Here is a 26,795-nt window from a genome sequence, read left to right on the forward strand (position 1 = left end):
CCGAGAGGAATACGAGGTCAAGCGTGTGACCCGCTGAGTGCGTCGGTCCTCGGATTACTTGGGTCAAGCCCATGGTTGTCATGGAAGCCATGAACTCCTGCGCTCCATCAGAGTGACCACCGAGCGAAGGCAGATTGAAATCCCCCAGAACCATAAGTCTGGGGAACTCAACTGCCAGCTCGGCTATCGACTCGAGGAGCGAGGGGAGGGCTGCTGCAACGCAGTTAGGAGGCAGGTACGTTAGCAGCAGACCCACTTGACCCTTGAGGTCCAACTTCACCAGCAGGGACTCACACCCGACAAGCTCCGGAGCAGGGATCCTACGAGGTGCTAGAGACTCTCGGATAACAACGGCCACACCCCCACCCCTCCCCTGAGCTCTCGGCTGATGGAGCACCTGAAAACCTTCTGGGCACATCTCTACGAGGGGGACTCCTCCCTCCGGGCCCAGCCAGGTCTCAGTAATACATGCCAGGTCTGCCCTCTCATCTAAAATTAAGTCCCGAACGAGAGGAGCTTTGTGAACTACAGACCTGGCATTTAGCGCCAGCATCCTGAGGCCAGGGTCCTGATTACTCACACCACCTGGCCTTGGAGTGGGACTCGTAGGGCCGGAAGGAGGGATCTCTGTGACGTAGCGAGCCCTCCTTCCCCGGTAATGGCCAGCCCTAAAGTCCCCGCCATATCTGCCCCTCCCTGTTAAGACCGTAATGCTCCGGCCCACTCCCGTGTCCGTAATTCCCTCAACCACCCCTATGGCTCCCGCGTTCCTCAACAGGCCCTCCGAATCAAACACACTCATTTGTTCACCCAAGCAGTCCCCACGTAATAATTAAAAACACATAAAATACAATAATAATGGGATAATAAAAAGTGGGATCATTCACTCAATCACATGCAAGTCCCATACACTCACCATACCAGTTAAAAAATTGTGCAACCGTGCGAAGTTCGTACAAGGCTTATATAAAAGATCTTAATAGTCTTAGCCTTCTCCTCTGCAAGTCCAGTAAAGAGTTCAATAAGGAGGGTACGGTCCAGAGAGGGGTGCTCCGCCCCTCTCCCTTCCTCCAAGTCCCAAAAATGTGCCCAAGGCCGAAGGTCGCTCCTTTGAAGGGGCTGAGGTGGCATCCCTGAGCCTCCACGGGCGGTAGTGGTCACACCAGATGAGACCAGGTCATAAGTCCAAACGTCCAGCAGCCGTGGGTAAAGAGAGCCAGATGGCAAGAAAGGCCCCGTAGCCGTGAAGGTAAACGAAGGACAGGCCACACCGTAGGGAAGGCCAGGTTAGGTGGGACGGAGGGGGGGCATCCAAAAGGGCCGCGGCGGCAACAAAGCCAGCTGCTTGATCTCATCCAGTGCCATGCCAGGCCAACCGCCCCCTCTCTGGAACAGTCCAATGCAGTCCGAGTACCACAAAAGCGAGAGCAAAAGATGTCAAAAGGTGCCGGGGGCGCCGCGTATCGCAAGCCGACGGAGCAGAGGGAGGGGGGCGCCTAAGGAGGCAGCGGCAAACAAACCAACTGCCCGACCTCGTCCAGAGCCGTTCTAAGTCACCCACCTCCTCTCTGAAAGTAAAATCACTCCAACAGCCAGATACCCTCCAGGGCTCCTCCCGGCCAGAGAAAGAGACAGGGCTAGAGTTGTAAAAAGCCGCCGGGAAAGCTGTAGAACTGTAAGAAGCCGCCGGGGACGGCGCCGTCAGCGCCCCGCCACCATGATCGTCGTTTTCGCCACCGAGCGCTGTAAAAAATGCTACGGACGGCCGCATGGACCAGGGGCTACCCAGTCGCGACGACCCTCCAAATAATCGCCTGTTCGGGTGCCCCAAATTGCGCTCCACCGCTAGGACCCCTTCCTGCATGGTCCCAAAGCTAAGTTGTTGATTTTTCTGATATTTTTCGCTCACCCAGACCGGAGTGGAGAAGGCTGACGGCCATTCCGCCTCGCACAGGCGCGTTCTACGGGATTTAAAATTATGAATTTGATGGTCCCTGAAGCTCAAAAGGTTGGTGACCCCTGGTATAGGATCTTCTGCTTGAGCCAGGTTGGACTAGATCTCCAGGCTCCATTTCCCCTATTCTATCATCTATTCTTTTAATTTCACTCTTCATTCCTCCCATTTTTAGTTTAATTTCTTCATTTCTCCTAGTTTTGTGATTTTTGTAATTGTTTCTTGTGTTTTCAGCAGTTTCTTGTATCATTGTTAAAGCATCTTGCATACACTGAAGGTTCGTTGTTGACCTTGCTTTCTCTATACCCAGTGTGCTCTCAATTGTGTGCTGATTTGAGGGTGAAGATGTTGCTGATGTTGGATTGGATGCTGCCTTTCTATTCATTTTACTAATTGTTGTTGTACTTGTCATTTTTGATTTTAATTTCCTTACAATTTTTCCCCACAATAACATATACTTATACCAGCCCCTTCAGTCTTTAAACTTTCCCTCTTCCATGCACATTTCAATTCAATATCATTCAATCCTACAATCTAACAACTTAATTTCTATATATTCGGGTTAGTATGCAAGTCAATCCACACAATATTCATGCAATATTGAATATATTTAACCTAACACATTCTTAATTTGATTCAGTATGCAATCTTATATCGTCTCTTTAATAATTACAAACTAACATCCCCCACTTCAACACTATATTACTATTTTTTTTTTACTATTCTCTAGGTATACAATATGTTTAGGCTAATAAATCCTTAATTTTAATTCTTATATAATATTATGTCATCTATTTATAACATTGATAATTTCAAAGTAGCACCAATAGTTCATATATCCTCTACACATTCTCTTCCAAATATGATTCAATACCATTTAACAATATTTTATCTCACCACAGTTCAGTTTATATTTATATTTCTTCTTTCAATGTTCTTCTATTTTTTAAATCCGATTTCAGAGATCACAAAAAAAAAAAATCTTTTACCAGATTGCATCAGCAATCCTGTATACTGTTATTTAATTCTTATTTCTTTCTCCACTACATGGCGGTATTACTCTTCTTTCATATAGGATTTTTCTTTTTCGTCCGAAAAGTCAATGAGTCTTTAATAGAATTTATACCGTTTTAGTTGTTTTAAATATTCTCACCAATGCTGCTGTGTTGCTATTTTCTTTCCCTCATGTGAGGTAGTCACCACCCAAAATCAGCCATGGACGTGGTTTCAAGGGATTTTCCCTCATCCGATAGGGAAGTTGCTTGCTTCCTCCTTCGGCGCCTGGGCTTCCTCTCTCTCCTGTTGATCCCTCCAGGTTCAACTCATCCTTTTTCAGGATCTTCACAACAGAAACTCAAGCAAAGCTAGTAGAGCTACCATTTTCTTCACCCTCATGGAAGTGACGTCACTGCAGGAGGTCAACTTAATGAACCTTTTATTGTTGGTTTGGTGCTATATATATAATCTAGATTCATGAACCTCTTTTTCTGGTTTGAGAATATTATCTGGTTTTCAGAAAGTGAGCTGGATTCAAAAAAAGAATAGTGTAGGGCATCATGACAAAACTGAGCATGATTTTATTTCAATTATATTTAATTTAATAAAAAATAATCATTGCCTTCCACTTTTTTATATAGTATTTCAAACTTTTGTTCTTTTGAAGATCTGTGGAGGTTGGACTTCAGGCCTTGACACTAATTTTGTACAAAGCATTGCAATGCCTCAAATCTCTACTGGCAAAATCCAGAGATTATTTATAAAACACAAAGGAATTGGGATTTTTTTTTCTATCCTTAGGGCAGCACTCTGGCAAGAATAATGGAAGAACAAGCACAGAAAAAGATGAATAAAATAATGTTTTATTAAGGTCCCTTTGAGCCCTAAAGAATTCAGACTTTAAAACAGACGGTACTAACAGTTAGAAATCTCAGTCATATTTCCCCAACTTTTACATTGATTTTTTTCTTGATAAAACTAATGGTCTCAATGCCAGAAACATGCATATATGACATACTTTCTCTGAAGGATCAGTGGAGGAGATTGACAGCCAAATCACACCGTACAATATGCAATTTTGAGCTATGTTCCGTAATAGAATTAGCTACAGCTATTTCACACGAAGAACATTATAATTAAATCAACCTATACTTCAGAAAGAGAGTCCAATCCCTCTGTTAAGATGTCTAAATCCACAGAAATCAATAAGTTCACCCATGTGTAACTCTGCATAGGATTAAACAGCTATTAGAATTATCAATAGTTAGAAGAGAATCTTTCAGAACACAACGAAATACCCTTGGTGTTGAAAATGTATTTGGTCAGATGGATAAGAATAGAAAGACCATCAAGAAAAAATTAGAATAAAAAAAAGTTTGGGCAGTTGGGAGAACACAAAAGGCTAGAAATTCTGTGCGTGTATGGGAGATGAAAATGATACAATTCTAAATAAATGGCCACAATGGGAAAATGCTGTTCTCTTACAGCAAATAAGTAGGAAAAACCTTAAAATAAAATGTTAATGTACCAGGAGACTGAAAACTGTATAAGCATTTGCCTGGCTATGCAAAGGAATAAACAGATTTGGGAGACATGGGCATACATGCTGCCCAATCATTCTATATACACAGTTTGTTGTTACAAATATTTTTCAAAGTTTAGTATCAAGAGCTCAAAAGATAAGACGATGAGACCTGGTTTATGCTAGTGCAGATACCCTTACAATTGACTTTCAAATGTAATACAATAAACTTTTTGTTTTTCAAAGTAGCATAGCCTTTATTGTCATTGTATATCACGTACACAACAAAATTGGTTATTAACGAAAGTGTCATTAGCCCGAAGACACTGGGATGTGGATGCATGCATTTAGCTCCATGTGTGCATAGCTGAATGTCTACAATGTTTAGTTGGGATTGGTTAAAACTGAGGAAATGATGTTAGAAATTTTCTTTTCCCTAAAATATTGTCATATTAAGCTTTTCCATAAATCTACACATGGACAAATGATTGTTTCAAGTGGGGGAGAAGCATATATTTGGGGGGGGGAGTTCTGGAGTTTTCTTTTCTGGGTTGTTTTGTTTTCTTGAACATGCAAAATATTTTTCAGAAAAAGAAATATGCAAGTACCCAGCTTTCTCACACATTTAACAAAAATAAGTTCTAAAATAATTTCACAAATTTGTGTCTGGGAAAATATTGGATCAGAAGTCTTTCCCCAAGTGTGGACAAATAGTTGAAACAAATATATCCTAACCATCTGTTAGTAGTCCCTATTTCTCCGTTACAAAATTCTAGGTATAGGTTCATTCCAAAAGGTTGATCAATGCTTGATGTAGCATTTTCTCCAGAAAATGACCAGAATTGAGTTTTCAGTGTCATTCCCAAAGTTGCTACAGAAGAGAGGGTGGGTGGGTGAACAGATAGATAAAATAGACTGAGAGATAGTGGTTGCTACCTGATTTTAATATTGCTATTAGGATAGTGGTTGTGACACAACTGCAATTTTCATGGCTTTTGATGGCTCATCATACATGCATGTAGCCATCAATGAAGAGACTCAAACTAAAGTTTGATGCTAATTTCTGTTAGCTTTTGCTGGTATTTGGTAAGGTAAATTATAGAGATACCTTAGTTTCCATAGCAGAAAAATGAGGGGTAGCAGTGGTGAGTTGCAGGTACCATTCTGGTATGGTGCTCCTGAGGGCCCACTGTGGGTTCCAACGTGATTGCAGCGGGATCCAGTTGCAACAGGATCCGGAACCCACCACTGAGGGGTAGCAAATAGAATTTTGAGGGTAGAGCTTTGGAACAAAAATCATTAGAAATGACTCTTCGAAGTAGACAGAAGGAGATTTGGAATAAAAGCTATAATTTAGCTTTTAAAGCTAAACTGTAGTAAATAGGTAAAAATCTATAGTTTTAATAAGAACAGTACTGATTGGTAAAGGTGAATTAGATTGGAAAATGTTTGTAGTGCTGATTGGTTGGAGGTCAATAATGAGAGGTTTGTGGCTGAGTGGTGTTGGACAGATCCAGAGAAATATGCTAAAGGCAGAAGAGGAGAAGATACTTTAAGTATTTGTTTATCCAACATATGAAGTTCTTGGTAATGCTGAAGGTAGAAGATCAGGTGTTTTACTAGTCAAAGAGGAAAGTCATCTGCTAGCCTGGCTAAGAAAAAAAGAATGAAAATCCTTCAGTTTTTCAATTTCAATTTTAGAAAATAAATAGAGTTAGATATGGATCCGTGCACGCATAAATCAAGCCCAAATTATTACCTGAAAATCTATATATCTACAGTTGATACACTGAGTATAGAAGAAAAATGATCTCACTTTGCAATCTAAATGGCCCAAAATGTGGCAGTGTTGAGGACAAACAAAACATCCCCCTTCTAATTACATTTCCAGGGATTTAAGAAACAGTAATACCTTGGTCCTAAAATATTTAGAAATTCAAGGAAAGTTGAGAAATTTTGGAGAAGGTACTAGAAGACAAGAATAGACTTGCAAGGCCTATGTAAGATAAACATTAATTTTGTAGAAAGAAAGCATACTCACAGAATACTGTCTTTGTTCTCTAAATAAAACATTGTTTTTGTAATTCTACCCAATTGCCTCATATAATTCACCCCACATCTGACCTCACAAATCATATGTGCTGCTATATCCAATGAATTACTTTGCTGCATCTAAGCATAGCCATGGGTTGGAATTCACAATGGAGTGGAATATAATTCATTCACTTGGTATTCAAGAAGTATTCCAGCTTTTCACTTTAATGCTTTTTAATATAAGGGAAAAATATGAAGCAGTGTCATACAATGAATTTCTGTCAGATCTTTTAAGAACCCACAGGCCAATCCAGTCAGGTTAGTCAAGAAAAGAGAAAAGAAAACCATGGGAAAATACTCTTCCAAAAGAAGACAGGGAATTTTTTTTTATATACTTAAAAGAGCACTTGGACTGATTTTCTCAATTTGCTTGCTGGGAAAAGTTGGTGACGTGAGCAGGGAGTTAAATTGATCCATACTTTAAGTGCAGAAATAAAATTTTACAGAAAAAGCAACATTCTCCGACAGCAGTTAACACTTAATATTGGTGTGATTGCTTTTTAAGATAATTTTAGTCCTCCTTTTTGCTACACAAAATTTCCGCCTACATCCACTATTAAACTTTCCTGATATTTTGTGGTCTTCCCAACAAAATCCCCCTGCTTAGTTACAATGCTTTTTTCCAGCACCATTCCCTAAATTTCAAACTTTTTTAAAAGAAGAAAACTGAATGTATTCTTAGTAAAGCTAGATTATACAAAGCTAGAATAGTACAGATACCTGTACAATTAGCACAGGAGCCCCCCAAGGCTTGTGCTCTCTCCACTTCTCTTCTCTCTATACACCAATGACTGCATCTCAAAGGATCCCTCTGTTAAAATACTGAAGTTTGCAAATGATACAACAGTGATTGTTCTCATTGAGACAATGAATCTGCATACAGACGGGAGGTTGAACACTAGCCTTGTGGTGCAACCAGAATAATATTTAGCTAAATACACTCAAAACTGTAGAAATGGTGGTAGATTTTAGGAGAAACCCTCCTATACTATCTCCTCTTACAATACTAGACAACACAATATCAATCGTACAGACCTTCAGGTTTCTAGGTTCTTTCATATCTCAAGACTTAAAATGGACACCTAACATCAAAAATGTCATCAAAGAAGCACAACAAAGAATATTCTTTCTGCGCCAACTCGGAAAGCTCAAAACTGCCTAAAGAGCTGCTGATTCTGTTCTACAGAGAAATTATTGAGTCTGTCATCTGCACCTCTCTAACTGTCTGGTTTGGCTCCAGACTGTTTGGTTTTCTGCACCAGAACTGCAGAAAAATCAATTACTACCAAACTGCCTTCCATTGAGCAGTCAAAAAGAGGGGTGTGAAAATATCTACAGACCCTCACATCCTGGACATAAATTGTTTCAACTTCTACCCTCAAAACGACGCTATAGGGCACTGCACACGGACAGTTTTTCCCCAAATGCCATCACTCTGCTAAACAACTAATACAGCACTGATCAAATTATCTACTAAGACTGTATTACTATTTTATTCTTCTCTTCCTTCCTAGTACCTATCTCTTTCCTAGTAACTATCTCTTTCCACTTATGACTATAACCATGCTGCTTGTATCTTTAACATTTATATTGTTTTGTTTGTTTCCTAGTATAATCAGATTGCTTATTAGTAACCTATGACTATCACTGTGTTGTATCTTATGATTCTTGATGAATGTATTCTATTTTATTTTTCTTTATGCACACTGAGAGTATATACACCAAAGACAAATTCCTTGTGTGTCCAATCACACTTAGCCAATAAAGAATTCTATTCTATTCTATTATTTTTCCAAATGATCATCCTACACAGAAGTGGCCGGGGGGGGGGGGAGGAAAGGGGTTATTTTACAGCGCTTTTGCAAACCGTGTATCAAGTTATGATGTCACTGTAATAGAAACCAATCTAAAAATCAGAGGAATGGAAGTCTGAGTTATTAACTTATTTGTAACCAGAAAATGAAGGTAAAGGTTCCCCTCGCACATATGTGCTAGTCATTCCCAACTCTAGGGGGCGGTGGTCATCTCCATTTCAAAGCCGAAGAGCCAGTGCTGTCTGAAGATGTCTCTGTTATCATGTGACTCAGTGGCTAGGGTCACGGAGGTTCAGTGGCTAAGACGCTGAGCTTTTCGATTAGAGTGAGCTCCCATTACTTGTCCCAGCTTCTGCCAACCTAGAAGTTCAAAAGCATGTAAAAATTCAAATAGAAAAATAAGAACCACCTTTGGTGGGAAGGTAACAGCGTTCCGTGAGTCTTTGGCATTTAGTCATGCCGGCTACATGACCATGGAGACGTCTTCAGACAGCACTGGCTCTTCGGCTTTGAAACGGAGATAAGCACCGTCCCCTAGAGTCAGGAACAGCTAGTACATATGTGTGAAGGGAACCTTTATCTTTAACCAGAATATGTAAAAGCATCTTTTCAGAGGCCTCATTCAAACAGCATTTGGGCCACCAAAAATCAATATTATTGAGTTCAGTGGAATTTTAGTCAAAGCAGTCATTCTTAACCTTGGCAATTTTAAGAAGTGTAGACTTCCCAGAACTGAAGTCCCAGCCTGGCTCGCTGGGAAATTCGGGGAGATGAAGTCCATAGATCTTAAAGTTGCCAAGGTTGTGAAAGGCTGCTCTAGAGATTTTAAAAAGAATTAAAAAAATAGTTGTAAGGACAGATTCTCCATTGCAGATCCTTCTCCATATTGCTTTGTCGCAATTTTCTTCCAAATTTACATCACTGCTACTGACATCTAAACATTCTCAGGGGTCAGACCAAATTGTATCAATTCTTTATATCTGATGGTGGCAAATCATAGACCTGGATTTTCAGATGTTTTGGCTATGGCACAAAAAGAAAATCAAGGAAACCATCTCCATCAGGAATAGGCATAGTTTGGGTAAATAAAAGCCATGTAAAAGTTGTATGGATGTAATAAATAATAGTTTCTATGTGTTTTCAGCATCATATGGAAGGAAGTTATATACTGGAAATGTTCCCCAGCCCTTCTCTACATCCAGCATGACATTAATAAACTGATAATAATTTAAAAAACAGGGGGAACTAAATCTTGAGAATAACTTTTTATGTTAAATTCTTTGTTTTCTTGTTAGCTTGTATAGTTATGCCTCAAATAATTGCAGATAACTGAAAAGAAACTTAAGGAATTTCTCAATACCAAATACTTTAAACATTCTAAGAGAAATTATGAATTAAAACAGTGGAAAAATAATAGAATGAAATGGCAGTTAAGGACTATTCTTCATATTTTCCTTTCCTTCACAATTTCAAAACTATTTTTTCTAAGTTATGACAATGTGGTATGAGCCAAGGACCACATAATTTTCTATTTTTGAAAGAACAAAATATAAATATTCAAAGCATAATACAAAATATATTATATATTTTTAAATGATGCAACCTTCAGTTTTCATTTGTGCGTGTGTATGTGCGTGTATGTGTGAGAGAGAGAGGGAGGGAGGGAGGGAGGGAAGGAGGGAAGGAGAAGGAAGGGAAGAGCAAGAGAATACGAATACATGGTATTTAATGCATAATCTTGGAATCTTTTATTGAAATCACAAACTAGCTCAAAGTTTTTGCTGATAGTGCAATGTATTTTATATTTTCACTGTAAAAGCAGGGTTTTGTGCAAAAGAGAATTTATATCTCCACATACTATGTCACCTTACTACTAAGTCTAACACTGGTGGTAATCATTTCTAAAGAAAATTTTGTTCTTGATGTTCCACTCTTAGAATTTCAGAATATAATGTATAATTTTCTGATGCAATTACTACAATTATTCTGATTTAATTATAAGAGTGAACCATTAAATTAGTATTAGTTGAACCAAGATACATTTAGAATTAATACAGTTGCTTGAATGGGGGATAAAGAAGTTCAAGTCCCCAGCTGCTATTAAACTACAACTCCCAGCATTCCACTCCATTGACCATGTTGGCTAGAGATGCTGGAAAATGTTAAGCATCCTCTGGAGGACCAAAGATTCCTGATACCCAAATGTAGATTATTGGTTATTTGTGGTCAAATATCTTATTTCTATTTTTGAAGGATACCCATGTGGCTTATACTGAATCATATTGAGACCCATAGCTCAATACTGGATTTCATAAGTCTCAGATGTATTTCAGATCATTCATATTTATTCAGCTGTATAACCTTTATAATTACAACTGAAATGAGGCCTCCCTTGGAAACAAAGACAGTCCTGAATAAATACGCATTTATTCATATTACTACAATTCATATATACTTGATTTTTGTAACATTCAGTTGGGCAAAACTGTGCATCTTAGAGAAACAATTTTTGAATCAATCTATTTCAGATGAGCTAACTGGAAGAATTTACCCCAAATCCCATGACCTATAACTCCTGTAGAATTTGGCAAAATTGTGGCTATTTCAGTACTGCTGCCATGCTACAGTCAGTCACAATCATGTGATCATCATTTCCAATGCTCCCTACCAGTTTCCTACAAGAAAAGGCAATGGGGAAGCCACCAGGAAGGCAGAAGTATATCCCATTCCCATTGTTTTAATGCCCACCCATGGTCGTTCTCTTTCTCTGTTTAAGTAAGGACACAATCCACCAAAAAGCATTTTTTGATACTTGGCTCCTGCTTGGCTGAAGTCACAATCTATTAAAACATGAGGCAGAGAATTGTAAGAGTTCCTTCACTACAGTTCTCAGACAAGCATAACAAGAATCAGTATTATTTCTGCTTACCTGCCTCTTACTTGCTAATTCAGTTGTTTCTTTTCCTGGCTGGGCAAAGCTAACAATATGACATGCAGTTAGAGCCTTGTGATAGAAATAAACTGTGCCACTTCTGCCTCAAATAAATGGTTTCATGGCTGTTAGTTTTCTTCTAAGTTTGCACAGAATGCTGTGACAGCACCGGGAATAGCAAGCAAAGGAACAGGAAAAGGCACTAAGGTCACTTCAATAATAATACCTGGCAACTATTTCGGAGGGAGGGGGGAACACAGTGTTTCCTGATTGTTTTTTTCCTTACCTTTGGCTATAGTCAGGGATGGGTTCTGGCAGGCACTACTGCCAGTTTGCTCGTGTACTCACTTTGCGCGGACATGCGCTTCATGCTTATGTGCAGTGCTATTAAAATTGTTCTGCGCATGTGCAGAACTGAAAAACAAGATGGCACCGCCGCCCACATCACCTGGGGAACCGGTTCGGGGGCATGGCAGATCTGGGTCACTGCGGGTTCGTGACCCAGACCGCCACCAGTTTGGCCAAACCAGTCCGAACTGGTCCGAACCGGCAGGCACCCACCACTGGCTATAGTTAATCAGTCTGATTCAGATGAACATTCATAAAAATTCTAAAAATTAGAACGTTGCCAAATGAAGAGACTTACCTCTGTGTGCAAACATAAGCACTGCAGTGTCCTCCAGTCAAATGATGAAAATTGGGGTAATTAGCAGTCTGCCTATTCTTATGACCACAGAGACGTTGCAACTACCCCCAGTCTCCAAGGCTTTCCGGGCCCAATGGGCCAAGTAGCAGATGCAGGTCTCCTGCGTTACAGAAGGTTTGCATATACTGGTGGGCAGTAGGCTGGGGTCTCCCAAGCCAATACATCCTAGATCATAGCAGCTTTGCACCATACTGCAGTACACGGCCCCAACTCACATGAGACCTGCATCAGGATTCTCAAAGCCTCCCCCATCCTTCTGAGGTACCTCCCCCCCGCCCTTCTGGTGGGGTCACAGAGACAAGACCAAAAAAAAGGAAAAAGAAAGGATGTGAACCACTTACATAGTTCAAATTCAGTTGAAAAGTGAAAATATTTTATACACAAGTCAAAATCTAAATCATCATTTGTTTCTGAATCTCAAGCAGAGATTTTTTAATAAATTATGTTGAGTTTTTTTTAATTATTTTGTTGTGCTGTTTTTGTGTTTTAGTCTTGTATGCTGCCCAGAGTCATCTATTTTAGATGAGCAGCTACATTGATTAACCAAATGAATAAATCATATCTAAATTCAGCCTACATCACCATCACATATATGATGTGATTAGGATTAGTCCCCCACACACTCAATGCTCGCCAAATACAGCTGAAAGATATACCACATTCAAATAAGCTGAGTTGCAAGAGATGTCAAAACAACAATAAAGATTTGGGAAAAGTATTTTAAACGAAAGAAAAGCCAAAGGAAAGTGTAGGTCTAGCAAATAATTATAATGAAATAATGGGGGGATTTCATAAAATCAATGTTGGTAGAAGGCATGATAATAAACCTACTCAAGAATATATGTTGTTTTTGAGGGGATAAGGGCACAATTGGAATATATTGTATATCTTTTACTTGTTATAGATGAAAAAAATATAAGGGGGGATGGTATCCTGGGGGGAGATGTACTGTAATTTTTTTTTTTTTTTTGTATTTACAATATTTGTATTAGGGACACAGTGGCTCAGTGGCTAAGATGGTGAATTTGTTGATGAAAAAGGTCAGTAGTTCAGCGGTTCGAATCCCTAGCACCGCGTAACAGAGTGAGCTCTCATTACTTGTCCCAGCTTCTGCCAACCTAACACACATAAAAATGCAAGTAGAAAAATAGGAACCACCTTTGGTGGGAAAGTAACAGCATTCTGTGAGCCTTTGGTGCTTAGTCATGCCGGCCAATGACCATGGAGATGTCTTCGGACAGCGCTGGCTCTTCAGTTATGAAATGGAGATGAGCACCACTCCCTAGAGTCGGGAACAACTAGCACATATGTGCGAGGGAAACCTTTACCTTTATGTTTGTATTATCTGTATTTTTAAAATAAAAAATAAAACAGGAAGAGGGACATGTTCTGCTAGCTATGTTTTGCTGGTTCTGTCACCGTTGGATATGTTATGGTTTTATCCTACTTGTGCCAACAAGGGATTTCATATGGCTGTATTTTTTAAAACAGTTTTTCAATGTATTTACCAATATTAAAATGCCTTAATGTTTACCAAAAGAAAAAGAAAGTGTGATAGCTCTGTCTGTCTTCTCCCAGAAAGAACGTGGAACCCTGGTATAGCAGACCATTCCTCACTGGGGGAATAAGACTTGTAGTTTAGGACTGATAAGGAAACACTAAGAGAGAATTAAGCTAATTTAAATATATTCAAGGCTCCAGTATCATATAAACCAGGGCACTTAAGGAATTAGTAGGCGTAATTACAAAATCACTCTAGGTAATCTTTAAGAGAGCCAGTTTGGTGTAGTGATTAAGACATTAGGCTAGAAACCAGAAGACCATGAATTCTAGTCCTGTGTTAAGCACAAAGCTATCTGGGTGATTTTGGGCCAGTCATTTTCTCTCAGCCTAGGAAGGAGGAAATGGCAAACCACTTCTGAAAAACCTTGGCAAGAAAATTGCAGGGATGTTGAAAAGTCTAAAAGCCAAATTCTATGAGGAAAGTTTAAAGATCTGACTAGATTTAACCTGTGGAAAAGAACAACGGGAGATATACTAGGAATCTTCAAATACCGGTATCTAAAGGGTTATCACACAGAAAAGAGAATGGAGTTACTCTCCATTGCCTAGAAGGCATAATCAGTGCCAATGAGTTAAAAAGCAAGTTCAGGCTGGGTATCAGGAAGAATTTTTTGACTATACAAGATGTCAGGAAGTGGAACACAGGAAGTGGTGACTTCACTTTTGTTAAAAGGCGTTCAGACAAAGGTTAGATGATCATATGTCACCAATAATTTAATGGATCCTGAACTGATTTCTAAGGTCCCTTCCAAATCTATTATTCCAGTTATAAAATTCAAATTCTCTGTCAGAATTCCAATTATTTTCCCAGCATTAAAAAAAAATGAAATAAACAATGCCATACAACAACATTCATTAAAGGCAGATCCAATTTATAAAGAGATCCAAAATGTGATAAACATTGATTTGCTTCTATGGCTTATCCTCACAACAGCAGTTTTTCTACTTCAAATCATAAAACAACAAGCTACAATTCATTCAAAAGATGAAGAAACAACCAATCTCAAACTTTTGTTACCATTTGTTAGCTCAGGAGCAAAATATTCCCAATACATTTTTTCTCAGGCCTTTAGGCCTCCATTTCTTGGAATTGTGCTAGATTTGTGTTGTGACATTTCTAAATATAACTTGCTTTTCTCCAAATGTCCTCTTTTGGCTTGGCCCGATTTTAACATTTACTTTTCTTTAGGCTCTCTAAAATAATAATCTGGCACACTCCTGTTATTTTCACACAAAGTTCTCCTGCTGAATTTATATGTTTGGCAAGATATATTTGAAACTGAATTGTGCTTATATGACTTCAATGTTTATCTGCTATAGTATCTATAAGTGCAAATTTGGGATGGGTAGATTTTGAAGTTGATTCAACCATTCAGAAAACTGTCCATCACCTCCAACTAATTTGGAGGCACAACTAGATCTTCTACCTCTTTCAGGCTGTAACTGAAAATGAACAAATGGGTGCTTTTCTGCTGGATCCATTTTTTCCAGTGGATAGTATCACCTTTTAGAGAAACAGCTGCCCATGTTTTTATAACTTAGTAAATGTGCAATGTTTTCTTAAACAGAAATAAATTGCCATAATTCTGGCTATTGCAAATAACTTTTATAGCCTTACATTCCTAAAAGAGTAAGACACAACCTGTAGGACAGATTTTTTTTCCCTATGTATATATTTTTCCCAGACAATAGTAAAAATGTAAAGGCTGGCACAACTTCAGAGAGAGAAATTTAAAATTTTTAAGGGCTATACGGAATTACTTAGAATGCTGAGGAGCTGTTCTGTGATTGGCTAAACAGCGAAACTGCTAGAGAGGATGGGAAGGGCTGAGATGCTTGGCAGTGTGTCTTTTGGGGCAATAGCAATACCAGCAACGGCTCTAAATTTGCTTTAAAAAAAAGATGAGATCCACAAGGGTGTTTGGCAAACTGCAAATAGTCCTTGGGTTATATGTTGTACTAGTCATGTAGAGAGTAATCTTTTTAAAAGTATAGAGGCATCGTTCTTTGTGTATTTGTTTTAATGATCTTCATATTTCTAAAGAAAAAATGACTTATTTTTCATGTCTTCCTCCATTCTAAAGGGCCAAACAGCAACAACAACAACACAGCAGTGCAGCTATATTCAAAGCAAACAAAAGATAGATGTAGAGTCCCAAAGTTGTTTTTCAAAAGGCAACTGGACTTTGTTTTTCCCTAAAGTCATTTCGTTGATCATCCAAGAAGCTTCTTCAGTGAAACGTCTTCAAGGAAAAATAAAGTCCAGTTGCTTTTAAAAAACCACCTACCTTTGGAACAACCATGATATAGATGACTTAAGAACCTCCCTGGACAGATAGAAGTAGAGTTTCTGGAATCCTAATAAATGAAGAAATGGATATGAAGCTCATCATCCTGACTTTTAACACTGGAAGTTTTTAAGAAGACATTGGACAGCCATTTGTCTGAAATGGTACAGTGCACCTTTTCAGCATTGAGTGCCAAAATGGGATGCACCTGTGTGTGTGTGCCAGAAACTGGAAGAGCAGTCGCATGTGTGCCAGGAAAATGATCTTCCACTTTCCAGCGCTCACATGCACACCGGCCACCTGGTCTTCCGGTTTCTGGCATGCATGTGCGCACAAATGCCAGCTGGCCAGTGTACCTGCGCGCAGTGAAAACTAATCTTCCCAGTGCGCAGATGCACCTTGCACCTTGGGCAGCTGGTCTTTCGGTTTCTGGCACTACTGCGCACATAAAAACCAGCTGTCCAGTGTGCCAGAACCTGGAAGAGCAATGGCTTTGCGTGCCACTTCCAGCACGTGTGCCATAGGTTCGCCAACATGGGTATAAGATTTCCTGCCTGAGCAGGGGGTTGGACTACAAGACCTCCAAGGTCCCTTCCAACTCTTGTTATTCTGTTCTGTTATACTTAACTGAGTACTATGCCTGAGAATGCCCATATATTTAGGCATTAGCCAGTTGTCATTTTTCCTCTTGTCATATTTTGTTATTAATCCATTGCTACCTGAAATGCACATATCAAGTTGCTGGAGAAGAAAGTATTAAAAGTTTTACTTATCTCCAATACCTAAGCATGCATGATGCTGCTTTCATTATTAATCCTCCTTACTTTTGATATCTTAGCGTACTTTGAGTGTTTTTCTTTGGAATTCCATATGTATAATACTGTTCTTCCCATCTGTTCTTCTTCTTCCTATTTCCTGTTTTCCAAATATACTCTTTTTTATATCTTGTCAGATTTTGACATTCTTATTCAAAACCTCACAAAATTTCATAGGACTTCAAAACCTATGAGATTTGCCAATAAGAAACTAATATAGGGGGTTCAACAAAGGTACTTGGGCCTGCCATATGAATCATGTCAATGATAAAGGCTCTTTGATTATTTGATTTGTAATTTTTTGATTAACACCTTTCTCACAGGCAGAATTGCATAGTTACAAAATAGTCCTCCACATTCTACAAAGTATTCTACAAAGTTTTGAGTCACAGGTGATGGTTGCCACATCCTTCACAGCTTCCAACACAAATACCCTGTATTATTGTGAACTGCATTTGGACAACGGCTCTAAGATAGCTATCTTCAACAAATGTTAAATATGTTTTTTCTTCATCCTCAAATCCTTTTGTTGTCACGACTCATGCATGGAAAAATCAATGAATGAAATCGCAAGTTATGGAAGATTAAATATTACTTCTGCAGGTCTCATATGAATGGAGGAAAGCTATATTTAACTTTTACCTGTTCGATGAAGTCAGCAATTGCTTTGATCTGCTATGATAATCATAGAAAAATAGATAAGACTGCATTTTTTAAGTGGCTGGCAAAGTGCAGAGTTATGCTAGATGAACACAGAGAAGAATATAACTTAAAGTTAAAATGTTCTCCTTCGCCTCTTTCATTGCCTCACAACGGTTTTAAATGGAGCCATGATAATTTTATTGACTTTGATTTTGTGTTTTAAAGAAAAACTGCATAAGCATTATTTTTCAGACTTATACTACTCAGTCAATCATTTTATCTGGGTCATTGACCAGCAAGCTTATAGTAATAGTTGAGTTCCATTTAATTCAATAAGAATTATTTTCCTATGTGTACAAGATAGTAGCCTTAATATAATTTACTAATTAAGGGCTTGATTAATAGATTAAAAAAGACCGTTGGCTTACCTGAACGGTCGTTCTCAGGGCACTGCGAAGAGAGTCCAAATGCTGGGTTAACACAGCCTATCTGCCCTTGGACTGAGTGGTTTTTGTTGACCACGCCTCCCTTTGCCTGCACATGCTCAGTTCGAAAACGAAGGCACCGTCCTGTAATCATTACAGTCAATACAGCCACATCGTTCAATATACAAACACCCGGGTGGGTTTGGACTCTCTTCGCAGTGCCCTGAGAACGACCGTTCAGGTAAGCCAACTGTCTTTCTCCAGTGCACTGCTCAGAGAGTCCAAATGCTGGGACATGCCCAAGCTATTGAGTCCCAGGGTGGGGAAGCGCCGAAGCCTCTGGCATTTCAGCCACTCTTTGTAATACTCTTCTGCCAAAGGAGGCTTCGGCTGAGGCAAAGGTGTCAATCTTATAGTTTCTAATAAAGGCCGTGGGGGAAGCCCAGGTGGCCGCTCTACAAATGTCTAGGATAGAGGCCTGGGTTGCCCAGGCTGCAGACGTTGCAGCGCTCCTGGTGGAGTGAGCGGTGACCCGTCCCGGAGCCGTCTTGCCCTGGTGTTCATATGCCAGTTTGATGCAAGCACGCAGCCAACGTCCCACAGTGTGAGAGGAGACCTTGCGGCCCAGGGACGCAGGGAGGAAGGAGACAAAGAATGCCTCTGACCGGCGGTAGTCCTTTGTTCTCTTTACATACGTGCGCACGGCCCGTCTCACGTCCAGCTTGTGCCACTCACGCTCCTTAGGGTGAGAAGGATGGGGACAGAAGTTGGGCAAAATAAGCTCTTGAGTCCTGTGAAACAGAGAGTTAATTTTCCGAGCAAATGACGGATCAAGTCTCAATATTACTCTGTCCAGGTGAACTACGCACAAATCCTCCCTGACAGAGAGCGCAGCAAGCTCGGAAACCCTGCGAGCGGATGTAATGGCCACCAGGAAACCGGTCTTGATGGTGAGGTGGCGGAGACTGGTCTTTTTCAAAGGTTCAAATGGGGCTTTGGTCAGGGCCTTAAGCACAAATGGAAGATCCCATGACGGATACCGGTGAACAGCTGGAGGGCTGATGTTCGCTGCTCCCTTGAGAAAACTCTTGATCTGAGGGAGCTGACTCAGCGAGCGAGAGGCGCCCTTTGCCAGGATGGTAGACAACGCTGCAACCTGGCGTCTGAGGGTGCTGACTGCAAGGCCCTTATCCAGACCCTCTTGCAAAAAGTCTAGGGTCTGAGGGATCGAGGCTGAGGAGGCCACTCTGTTCTTAGTCTTGCACCATTGTGAGAAGGCGGCCCAGGTGGCATTGTAGATTCTAGTCGTAGAGGGCTTCCTGGACGCTTGGATTGTTCGAATGACCTGGTCAGAGAATTTTTGCTTTCTCAGGAGCTCCCCCTCAAGTGCCAAATGGCTAGCTGCAGCCACTGGGGCTCCGGATGGGTGATGGCCCCCTGGCTGAGGGCAATCTTGTCCCGGGGGATCCTCCAAGGTCTTTGAACTGAGAGGCTGACCAGGTCTGCGTACCAGGGCCTTCTGGGCCAGAAGGGAGCCACCAGAATGAGGTCTGCCTTTTTGGTCAGGAGTTTGTTCACCACTTGAGGGATGAGTGGAAGTGGAGGGAAGGCATACAGAAGTCCCTGAGGCCACACTGACCTCAGAGCATTTGTTCCCTCCGCCTGGGGCGAGCGGTAGCGACTGAAGAAGCGTGGGAGCTGTGTGTTGTTGTGTGTGGCAAACAGGTCTACCTGTGGCTTGCCGAATCTCCTCACGATCTGCTGGAACAGGTCCGGGTGCAGGCGCCACTCTGAGTGGTCGATGCGTTGGTGGCTCAGCCAGTCTGCTTCCTGGTTGCTTACGCCGGAGATGTGATCTACACTGAGAGAAGCCAGATGACGTTCCGCCCACCTGCCCAGCGCTTCCGCCTCGAGCATGAGGGCCTTTGACCGAGTGCCCCCTTGCCGGTTTATGTGCGCTTTTGTCGCCACATTGTCTGTCATCAACAGTACATGAGCCCCTCTTACTAGAGATGCAAACTTTCTCAGCGCTAGGCAAGCTGCCCTCAGTTCCAGCCAATTGATGCTGTGGGCGGCCTCCCTCTGAGTCCATCGGCCTTGGGCTAGGTGGCCCTGACAGTGGGCGCCCCACCCCAGGAGGCTGGCATCCGTGGTGACAACTAGTCTCTCCGGCTCCTTGAACAAGCAGCCCTTCCTGACTGCCTTGGACCTCCACCATGCCAGAGACCGGATCACCTTTCGTGGGAGCCGAACCCGCTTGAGTGAGTTGCTGTTCTTGGCCCTCTGCATTGGCAGCAGAAACCACTGCAGCTCCCTGGCGTGAAGACGAGCCCAGGGAACCACCCCCAGGCACGAGATCATTATCCCCAGGAGCTGGGACAGCTGAATGATGGGTACCGACCTGGCAAGGCTGCAGTGCTTCACTCTGCGTCTCAGGTTGGACAGCCGGTCTGGTGAAAGAAATACGTGGCAGGAGGTGGAGTTGATGACCGCACCCAGGTGCTGTATACAGGTGGATGGTCGGAACTGACTCTTCTCCATGTTGACAGAGAAGCCATGGTACTGCAGGGTCTGCACAGTTAGAGAAACATCGCGGTGTGCCTGCTTGGTGGTGAGAGAGTGAATGATTATGTCGTCTAAATAACATTCCAGACGAACCGGATGGTTGCGGAGATGAGCCGCTAGCACTGCCAGAATTTTGGTGAATGTTCTGGGCGCAGATGATAGCCCAAAGGGAAGAGCCCTGTACTGGAAATGCTCCCCTTCCGCACAGAACCTCAGGAACTGCCTGTGTGCCACATGGATGGGGACATGCAGGTAGGCCTCTTTGAGATCTATTGATGTCAATAGGTCCCCCTCCCTCACACAGTCCAGGATGGAGTGGAGTGACTGCATCTTGAACCTCTTGTAAGCCAGATGCTGATTTAGGCTCTTGAGGTCCAAGATGGCCCTCCACCCCCCTGAACTCTTGGGCACTAGGAAGAGGATCGAATAGAAGCCCCTCCCCTGCTGATCCCTGGGGACTGGCTCTATCGCCTCTATCTCTAGGAGATGGCGGATTTCTGCCCTCATGCGCTCCCTCTTTTCTGGGTTCCTGGGGGTAGGACAGCGGATAAACTTTCTTTGGGGAAAGGATAGGAAGTCCAGGACAAGGCCCTTGCGAATGGTGTTGAGGACCCACTTGTCCGATGTTATCTCCTCCCACCTGTCGGCATACAGCTGTAGCCGACCCGCAATGGGGGGATCCCTGCGACCGTCACTTTCCTTTACGAAAGGGCCGGGATCCACCACTGTTGTTTCCTCCTCCTCAGAATGGTCTCCGAAAGGAAGACTGGGAATGGTTGGCACGAGCCCCGAAGGATCTGTCTTGGTGCCTATCCCCCCCTGCCTGAAAGGGCCTCTGATAGGAGGAAGGTTGAGAAGATTGCCCTGTTTCCTGGCTCCTGTAGGGTCTCTTACGAAAGGATCCCGCCCCTTTCCGGTCACCCCTTTTAAAGGTTGCCGGAAGGATCTTGCGTTTGTCCTTGGTTTCGGTGACAAACTTGTCCAGGGCCTCTCCAAACAGAAGGCCCCCTTTAAATGGGGCCGATGCCAGCTTCCATTTAGCTTTCATTTCGGCCTGCCAATGCCTGAGCCATAGAATCGGCGGGAGGTGATATTGGAAGCTAGAGCTCTGGAAGAGAATTTTGCTGCTGTCAAGGTGGCGTCCGCCGAATACTCGACAGCGGTAATAATCTTGGTTAGCTCATGGCGCCACCTAGATTTCCTGGGCGGGGGTCTGGACCTGAGTTGGCGCAGCCAGAATAGGGTGGCCCTAATAAAAAAGGAGGCAGAGGTGGATGCCTTGATGGCCCAGGCAGACGCCATGTGTGTCTTCTGACATGCCTTTTCTGACCTCTTATCTTCTGCCTTAAGTCCCTCTAGGAGCTCAGCCGGCAGGCTGGAATTGGAAGTCAGAGACACGACTGGGGCATCTACTTCCGGGAATTTGAGGATTTCCTCCATTTTATCTTCTACTCATATAGAGTTCTATCCCCCCCACTGGGGTTGGTTAGGGTGCCCGGCTGTAGCCACTGGCGCTGCACCGCGTCCATAAATAGGTCTGGCACAGGAATAACCTCGGGAGTCTCTACCGTCTCTTTGAACAACCCATGCTTAAGATCCTTGGAAGTGGAAGCCTGAGAGGCCTCAGGTCTGGAAGTGGGGCCTAACTCTGTGGCCGTCATGGCTTTGTGTAAGATAGACTTGAATAATGACGGCTGAAACAGGCCAGTGAATTTTGGCTTGTCAGGGGCAGGGTTCTCATCCTCGGAAAGGACGAAGATCTCCCTTTCTTCCTGCTCAGAACTTGAAAGCCCAGAGTGGGAAGGGCTTGAAGATGGGGAGGAGGATGCAGGCTCCTTAGAAGTGGAGGCCCTAGGTTTGTGTTTTTCCTTTGGGGCCTTGCCCTTGCGAGAGCCTTTGCGCTTAATGCCCTCAGCTATCCCTTGGGAGATGGCTAAGGAAATTACCTCCCTCATTTCATCGGAAAGAGCAGGGCTTTTTCCCCTTTTTCTCTTTTGTTTACTGGGCCTGCGCTGGCTAGGCCTGCCTGAGCTGGGTCCACCCCTCCCAAGGGGGGAGTTCTGGACAGAATCTCGTTCCTCTCCAATGGAGGAGCTAGGGGAGTCGGGGTACCCCCAAGATGCTTCAGGAGATGGATCCCTAGATGCATAGTTATTCCCAAACAAGAATTCACTTTCCCCGGGGGATTGGGCCTCACGATCAGGGGAAGCTGACTCCCTGCTGCAACGGTCCGGGCTAGGTTCTGGCTGAAGGGGCCTTGAACCCTCCCTGGGATCCACTGTGGCTCTTGGAGAAGACCTTTCAAGTGAGCCTTTGTGCCCTATGCCTTTATTTGCAGAGGGATCCAGCTTGCTGCGTTTGCTGGAGGGCCCCACCTGTTCCCCTAAGGCCTCCCTGCATTCCTCAGCCATTTCAGGTCCCCACGAGGCCTGGAATATAGCTGGGTTTGGGATGGGCACGCCCTGGCCTTTGCGGTCCAAAAGCGCTGGCAGAATCTCCAGGGGGGAAGGGCCACCTTGGGGTCGGATTCCTTCCTCCCACCGCCCTCGGTTCCCCGAGACTTAGCTTATTTTCCGGAGGGAGAGACTAGCTGGCTCCCCAGTCTAGTCTCCAGCCTCCCCGCGGCGTTCTGCAGTCGTTGAGGGCTCGCTGAGGCTCCGTTGGCTGGCTGGGCTCTTCTTGCTGTCCTCGCTCCTCGCACGCTCCGAGCTTTGCCGCTCTGCACAGTGAGTCGGATCGATCCAAAATGGCGGGGGGTGCGCACGCAGCCGCTTCCCGCTCTTTCCAGCCTCAAAAAGCGCGCGAAGACTCCAGCCGTCGCTGCTGATGCCGGGCAAAATGGAGCAGGCGAGGGAATCCTAGCAATCCAGCTCGCCAGCTTTAGAGCCTTCCCAGAGCCTTCGCTGGACCTTTCCTCTCCGTGGGACGCCCCTGCTCCGACAGGGAACTTGGTTTACCCCACCCTTTGCTCCAGTTGCTAGCCAGCCCCCGCTGTGCAAGCCTTTTCAACCCCCTGCAGTGCTTGCAATTAGCAACAGCAGGGAAACCCGGCAGCCCTTCTCTTAAAGCGACAGAAACCTCAATGGAGGCAAAAGGACAGACCTGATGTAGAAGCGTGATTTCCTTTATCTGAGAAGTTAAACGTGGTCCAAATTGGGAAAATTTTTCCAGCCTTTCTGCTCTTAGACTGGAGCTCTCCCAAAACAGTCCTAGCTCGGGCGGACTGAGTTTTCGAACTGAGCATGTGCAGGCAAAGGGAGGCGTGGTCAACAAAAACATCACTCAGTCCAAGGGCAGATAGGCTGTGTTAACCCAGCATTTGGACTCTCTGAGCAGTGCACTGAAGAACTATGCTTACAAAGTTCCTCTATTCAAAATAAAAAGCAGAAATAAAATCTCTGGAATTGTTATGATTGAAGAAATAGATATGGATTATTTCCTCAGCGTGATATTTACCAAGAACAATGTAAAATAACATTTTGATATTAGTAGACATATTCATCTTTTTTTCCTCTAACATTTATGTTTTTCAGTCCTAATTTGTCTCCATCTGGTATGAGCATGATTTTTGTTCCTTTTCTTTTTAAGTATAGAGAGAAAATTATGACTTTTGACATAAACAGAAATGTGTGCTTATTTTTTTAGACATTTTTTGGAACATATTAACTTTGCATTTTTTTTTTAAATTTCCACAATGTATAGATTTTTATATGCATTTTTAAACAGAGAACTCCATCCTCAAATTTAGAAATGTGTAAAGACTGAATAATGTTTTCATGTATGTGAATTTCATAAAATGGTAATAAAAAAATCAAACCAAGCAAAAATAATTCTCATCTCTTTTTTGTTCATGTTTGATTTTGAACTACTACACTTCTATATAGCACGTTTATAAATGGTTTCTTGAGGATCAACACATACATGTTTTTTTAATTTAAATATCTTCCACTTGAACATATTTTTTTATTTTAATGTTTAAAGATACTTTAACGTTCTGGTAATTTTACTGCCATGTGAAAACAGTCTTACAATTTTAAACAATCTTTTAGAACATTGAAATTGTAACAATATAATGCACTTGATGATAATGCAAAATAATTACTGCTGTTTTGGGGAGGTTTCTTAAAAATAGTATAAGCAAATTAAGTTGAGCAATACGGACAGAAAAAAGATCTTACCAATCATAGCAACTTGTCAAATATTAATATATACACTTTCCTGGGTTGGTACCCTAATAAATTCTGAATAAGTCAAAAGTTCAGATCTAATCTGGTTCATGTTTTAAAACTTGAATTTTAAAATTTCAGAATCAGAAGTTATATGGCTTGGCAAAAGCCTGTAGCTGCAAAGATCTTGTCCCACTCAAGTTGGTCTAGGACAGGGGTCTGCAAAGTTGGCTCTGGCTGGCTGGGAAATTCTGGGAGTTGAAGTCCACCAGTCTTAAAAAGAGCCAACTTTGCAGATCCCTGGGTCTAGGATTAAGAAAGCAAATGCGAAGATACACAGTCCAGAAACAAACAAACATTGCTCTTTAAAAGAGAAAACAGTATTTTAAGAAAACATATGATAAAGACTGGAGACTAAAATATATAAAATAAGGACCTGAATCACAAAACCAGGATAAAGGCTCAACAATGCAGTCCTAACTTCTATAATAAAACAGATTACGGTCCTATGCTCACTCACATAACTATAATTCCAGTTGAACACAGCCAGAACAACTAGAGGGCAAACATATATAGGATCTCATTATTTAAATTGCAGTCATTAAAATTTTGATTGTACTCTTGAAATAATCTAGCCAAATGGAAGCTATGTAAAAAAAACTTACCATAATTGTTTTATTTTCCTATATTATAGTAGTGAAGGCACCAGGCTAGAAACTAGGAGACAGTGCAGTCTAGTTCCCACCTCAGGCATGCAAAACCAGCTGGGTGACTTTGGGCTAGTCATTTTCTCTCAGCCCAAATTCACCTCATAGGGTTGCTGTTATGGGGAAAATAGGAGGAGGAAGGAGTACTGTGTGTGCTTACTGTCTTTTTATTTGGAATAAAAAGGAAGATATAAATACAGAAATGAATAAATAAATAAAATAAGTCAGATCTTATGATCTGATTATCTTAAAGTAATATTCTTTTAGAAGGATAATGTGGTATTAGTCTTCCTAGAAAAGGGGATGTTTAATAGAATATATCCTATTCATCTTCAATACATTGCTCTCAAACATACATATTCAGTGTATTGTACCTGAGAGAACTACTCACACTTTAGCCCACTTGTCAAGTTCTTCATCCAAGTAAGTTTTAATTTTCTTTGGTTGAAGACCAAGAGAGTGTCCAGCAAAGTAGATGCAGTTTTCATCCTCCTCCACTAAAGTTGGACTGGCTGAAGGGGAAACAATCAGAGAAAGCCATTAAAAGACTGCCACTCTTCTTATCTGTTTGAAACAAATATGAAAAATGACAGATTCATTTATAACTAAAGACATTAACATATATTTACCAAAAGATTATTCTCCTATTATGGGTCTTTGGTACGCAAAGCAAAAAGCATTTGGGAAATTGCCAAAATTCTCTTCATTAAAAGATGCAAAGATGTCCTTCAGTTCTAAGTTACGCATTTACCAAAGATATATGTGTTAATATTGATTATACTATAGTTTCATGCTGCAAAAATATTAAAACCATGCTACTTGTATCAAAGTATAGCAAAAGCATGTTAATCCACTTCTTCAACACAAAGAAGGCAAGCTGTATATACGATTAAGGAAGTTGTTTATAGTCTTGGCCTCATTCTAGATAGGTTTGTACTGTAACACTCCATAAAAAAAGATTGATGAGGAATTCTAGAGCCATAGTTCCAATTTTTTTGAAGAAGAGTAGCACTTGATCAAAAAGGCTAATACCTACTAGCAGAGGGCTACCAAGGATCATAGGCTACCAAGAACACGAGAAACTAAAAACCAAGCCTAATAAAGAAAAGTTGAAGGAATGGCATGAACCATGGTGGCACAGTGGTTAGAATGCAGTACTGCAGGATACTTCTGTGGACTGCCAGCTGCCTTCAATTTGGCAGTTCGAATCTCACCAGGCTCAATGTTGACTCACCCTTCCATCCTTCCAAGATGGAGTAAATGAAAACCCAGACCGTTGGCAGCAATAGGCTGACTCTGTAAACCACTTAGAGAGGGCTGTAAAGCACCGTGAAGTGGTATATAAGTCTAAATGCTATTGCTACATGCTTAGCTGGACAGACAAGAAGATTGAGGAGCAATGATAGCAGTCTTCAGATTTCTAAAGCTATTTCAATTCTGTGGCCCAACAAGATAGGACCAGAATCAGTGGGCTATTCTGATGGGGAATTAGATTCAAGATCTATATTAGAATTCCTGCAGATTGCCTCATAAAGTCTTATGTTCCCTCAATTTTGAACTGAATAAGTTCTGAGGTCCTTTCCAATTCTATGATTCGATGAAGGAG

At 42.0% G+C, this 26,795-nt stretch overlaps 1 protein-coding gene across 4 annotated transcripts in view; it reads right to left on the reverse strand.

Annotated features, from left to right (window-relative positions):
* Positions 1-26,795, reverse strand: part of KYNU (kynureninase) — a 146,464-nt gene that overhangs the window by 80,515 nt on the left and 39,154 nt on the right. For all 4 annotated transcript variants that reach the window (XM_032211771.1, XM_032211754.1, XM_032211779.1 and 1 more), the window contains one exon: positions 25,581-25,701. In XM_032211771.1, the coding sequence (XP_032067662.1) occupies positions 25,581-25,701 (121 nt within the window). The remainder of the gene's footprint in view (positions 1-25,580; positions 25,702-26,795) is intronic.

The sequence above is a fragment of the Thamnophis elegans genome, chromosome 1 (assembly GCF_009769535.1).
Source record: "Thamnophis elegans isolate rThaEle1 chromosome 1, rThaEle1.pri, whole genome shotgun sequence".
NCBI classification, from domain to species: Eukaryota; Metazoa; Chordata; class Lepidosauria; order Squamata; family Colubridae; genus Thamnophis; species Thamnophis elegans.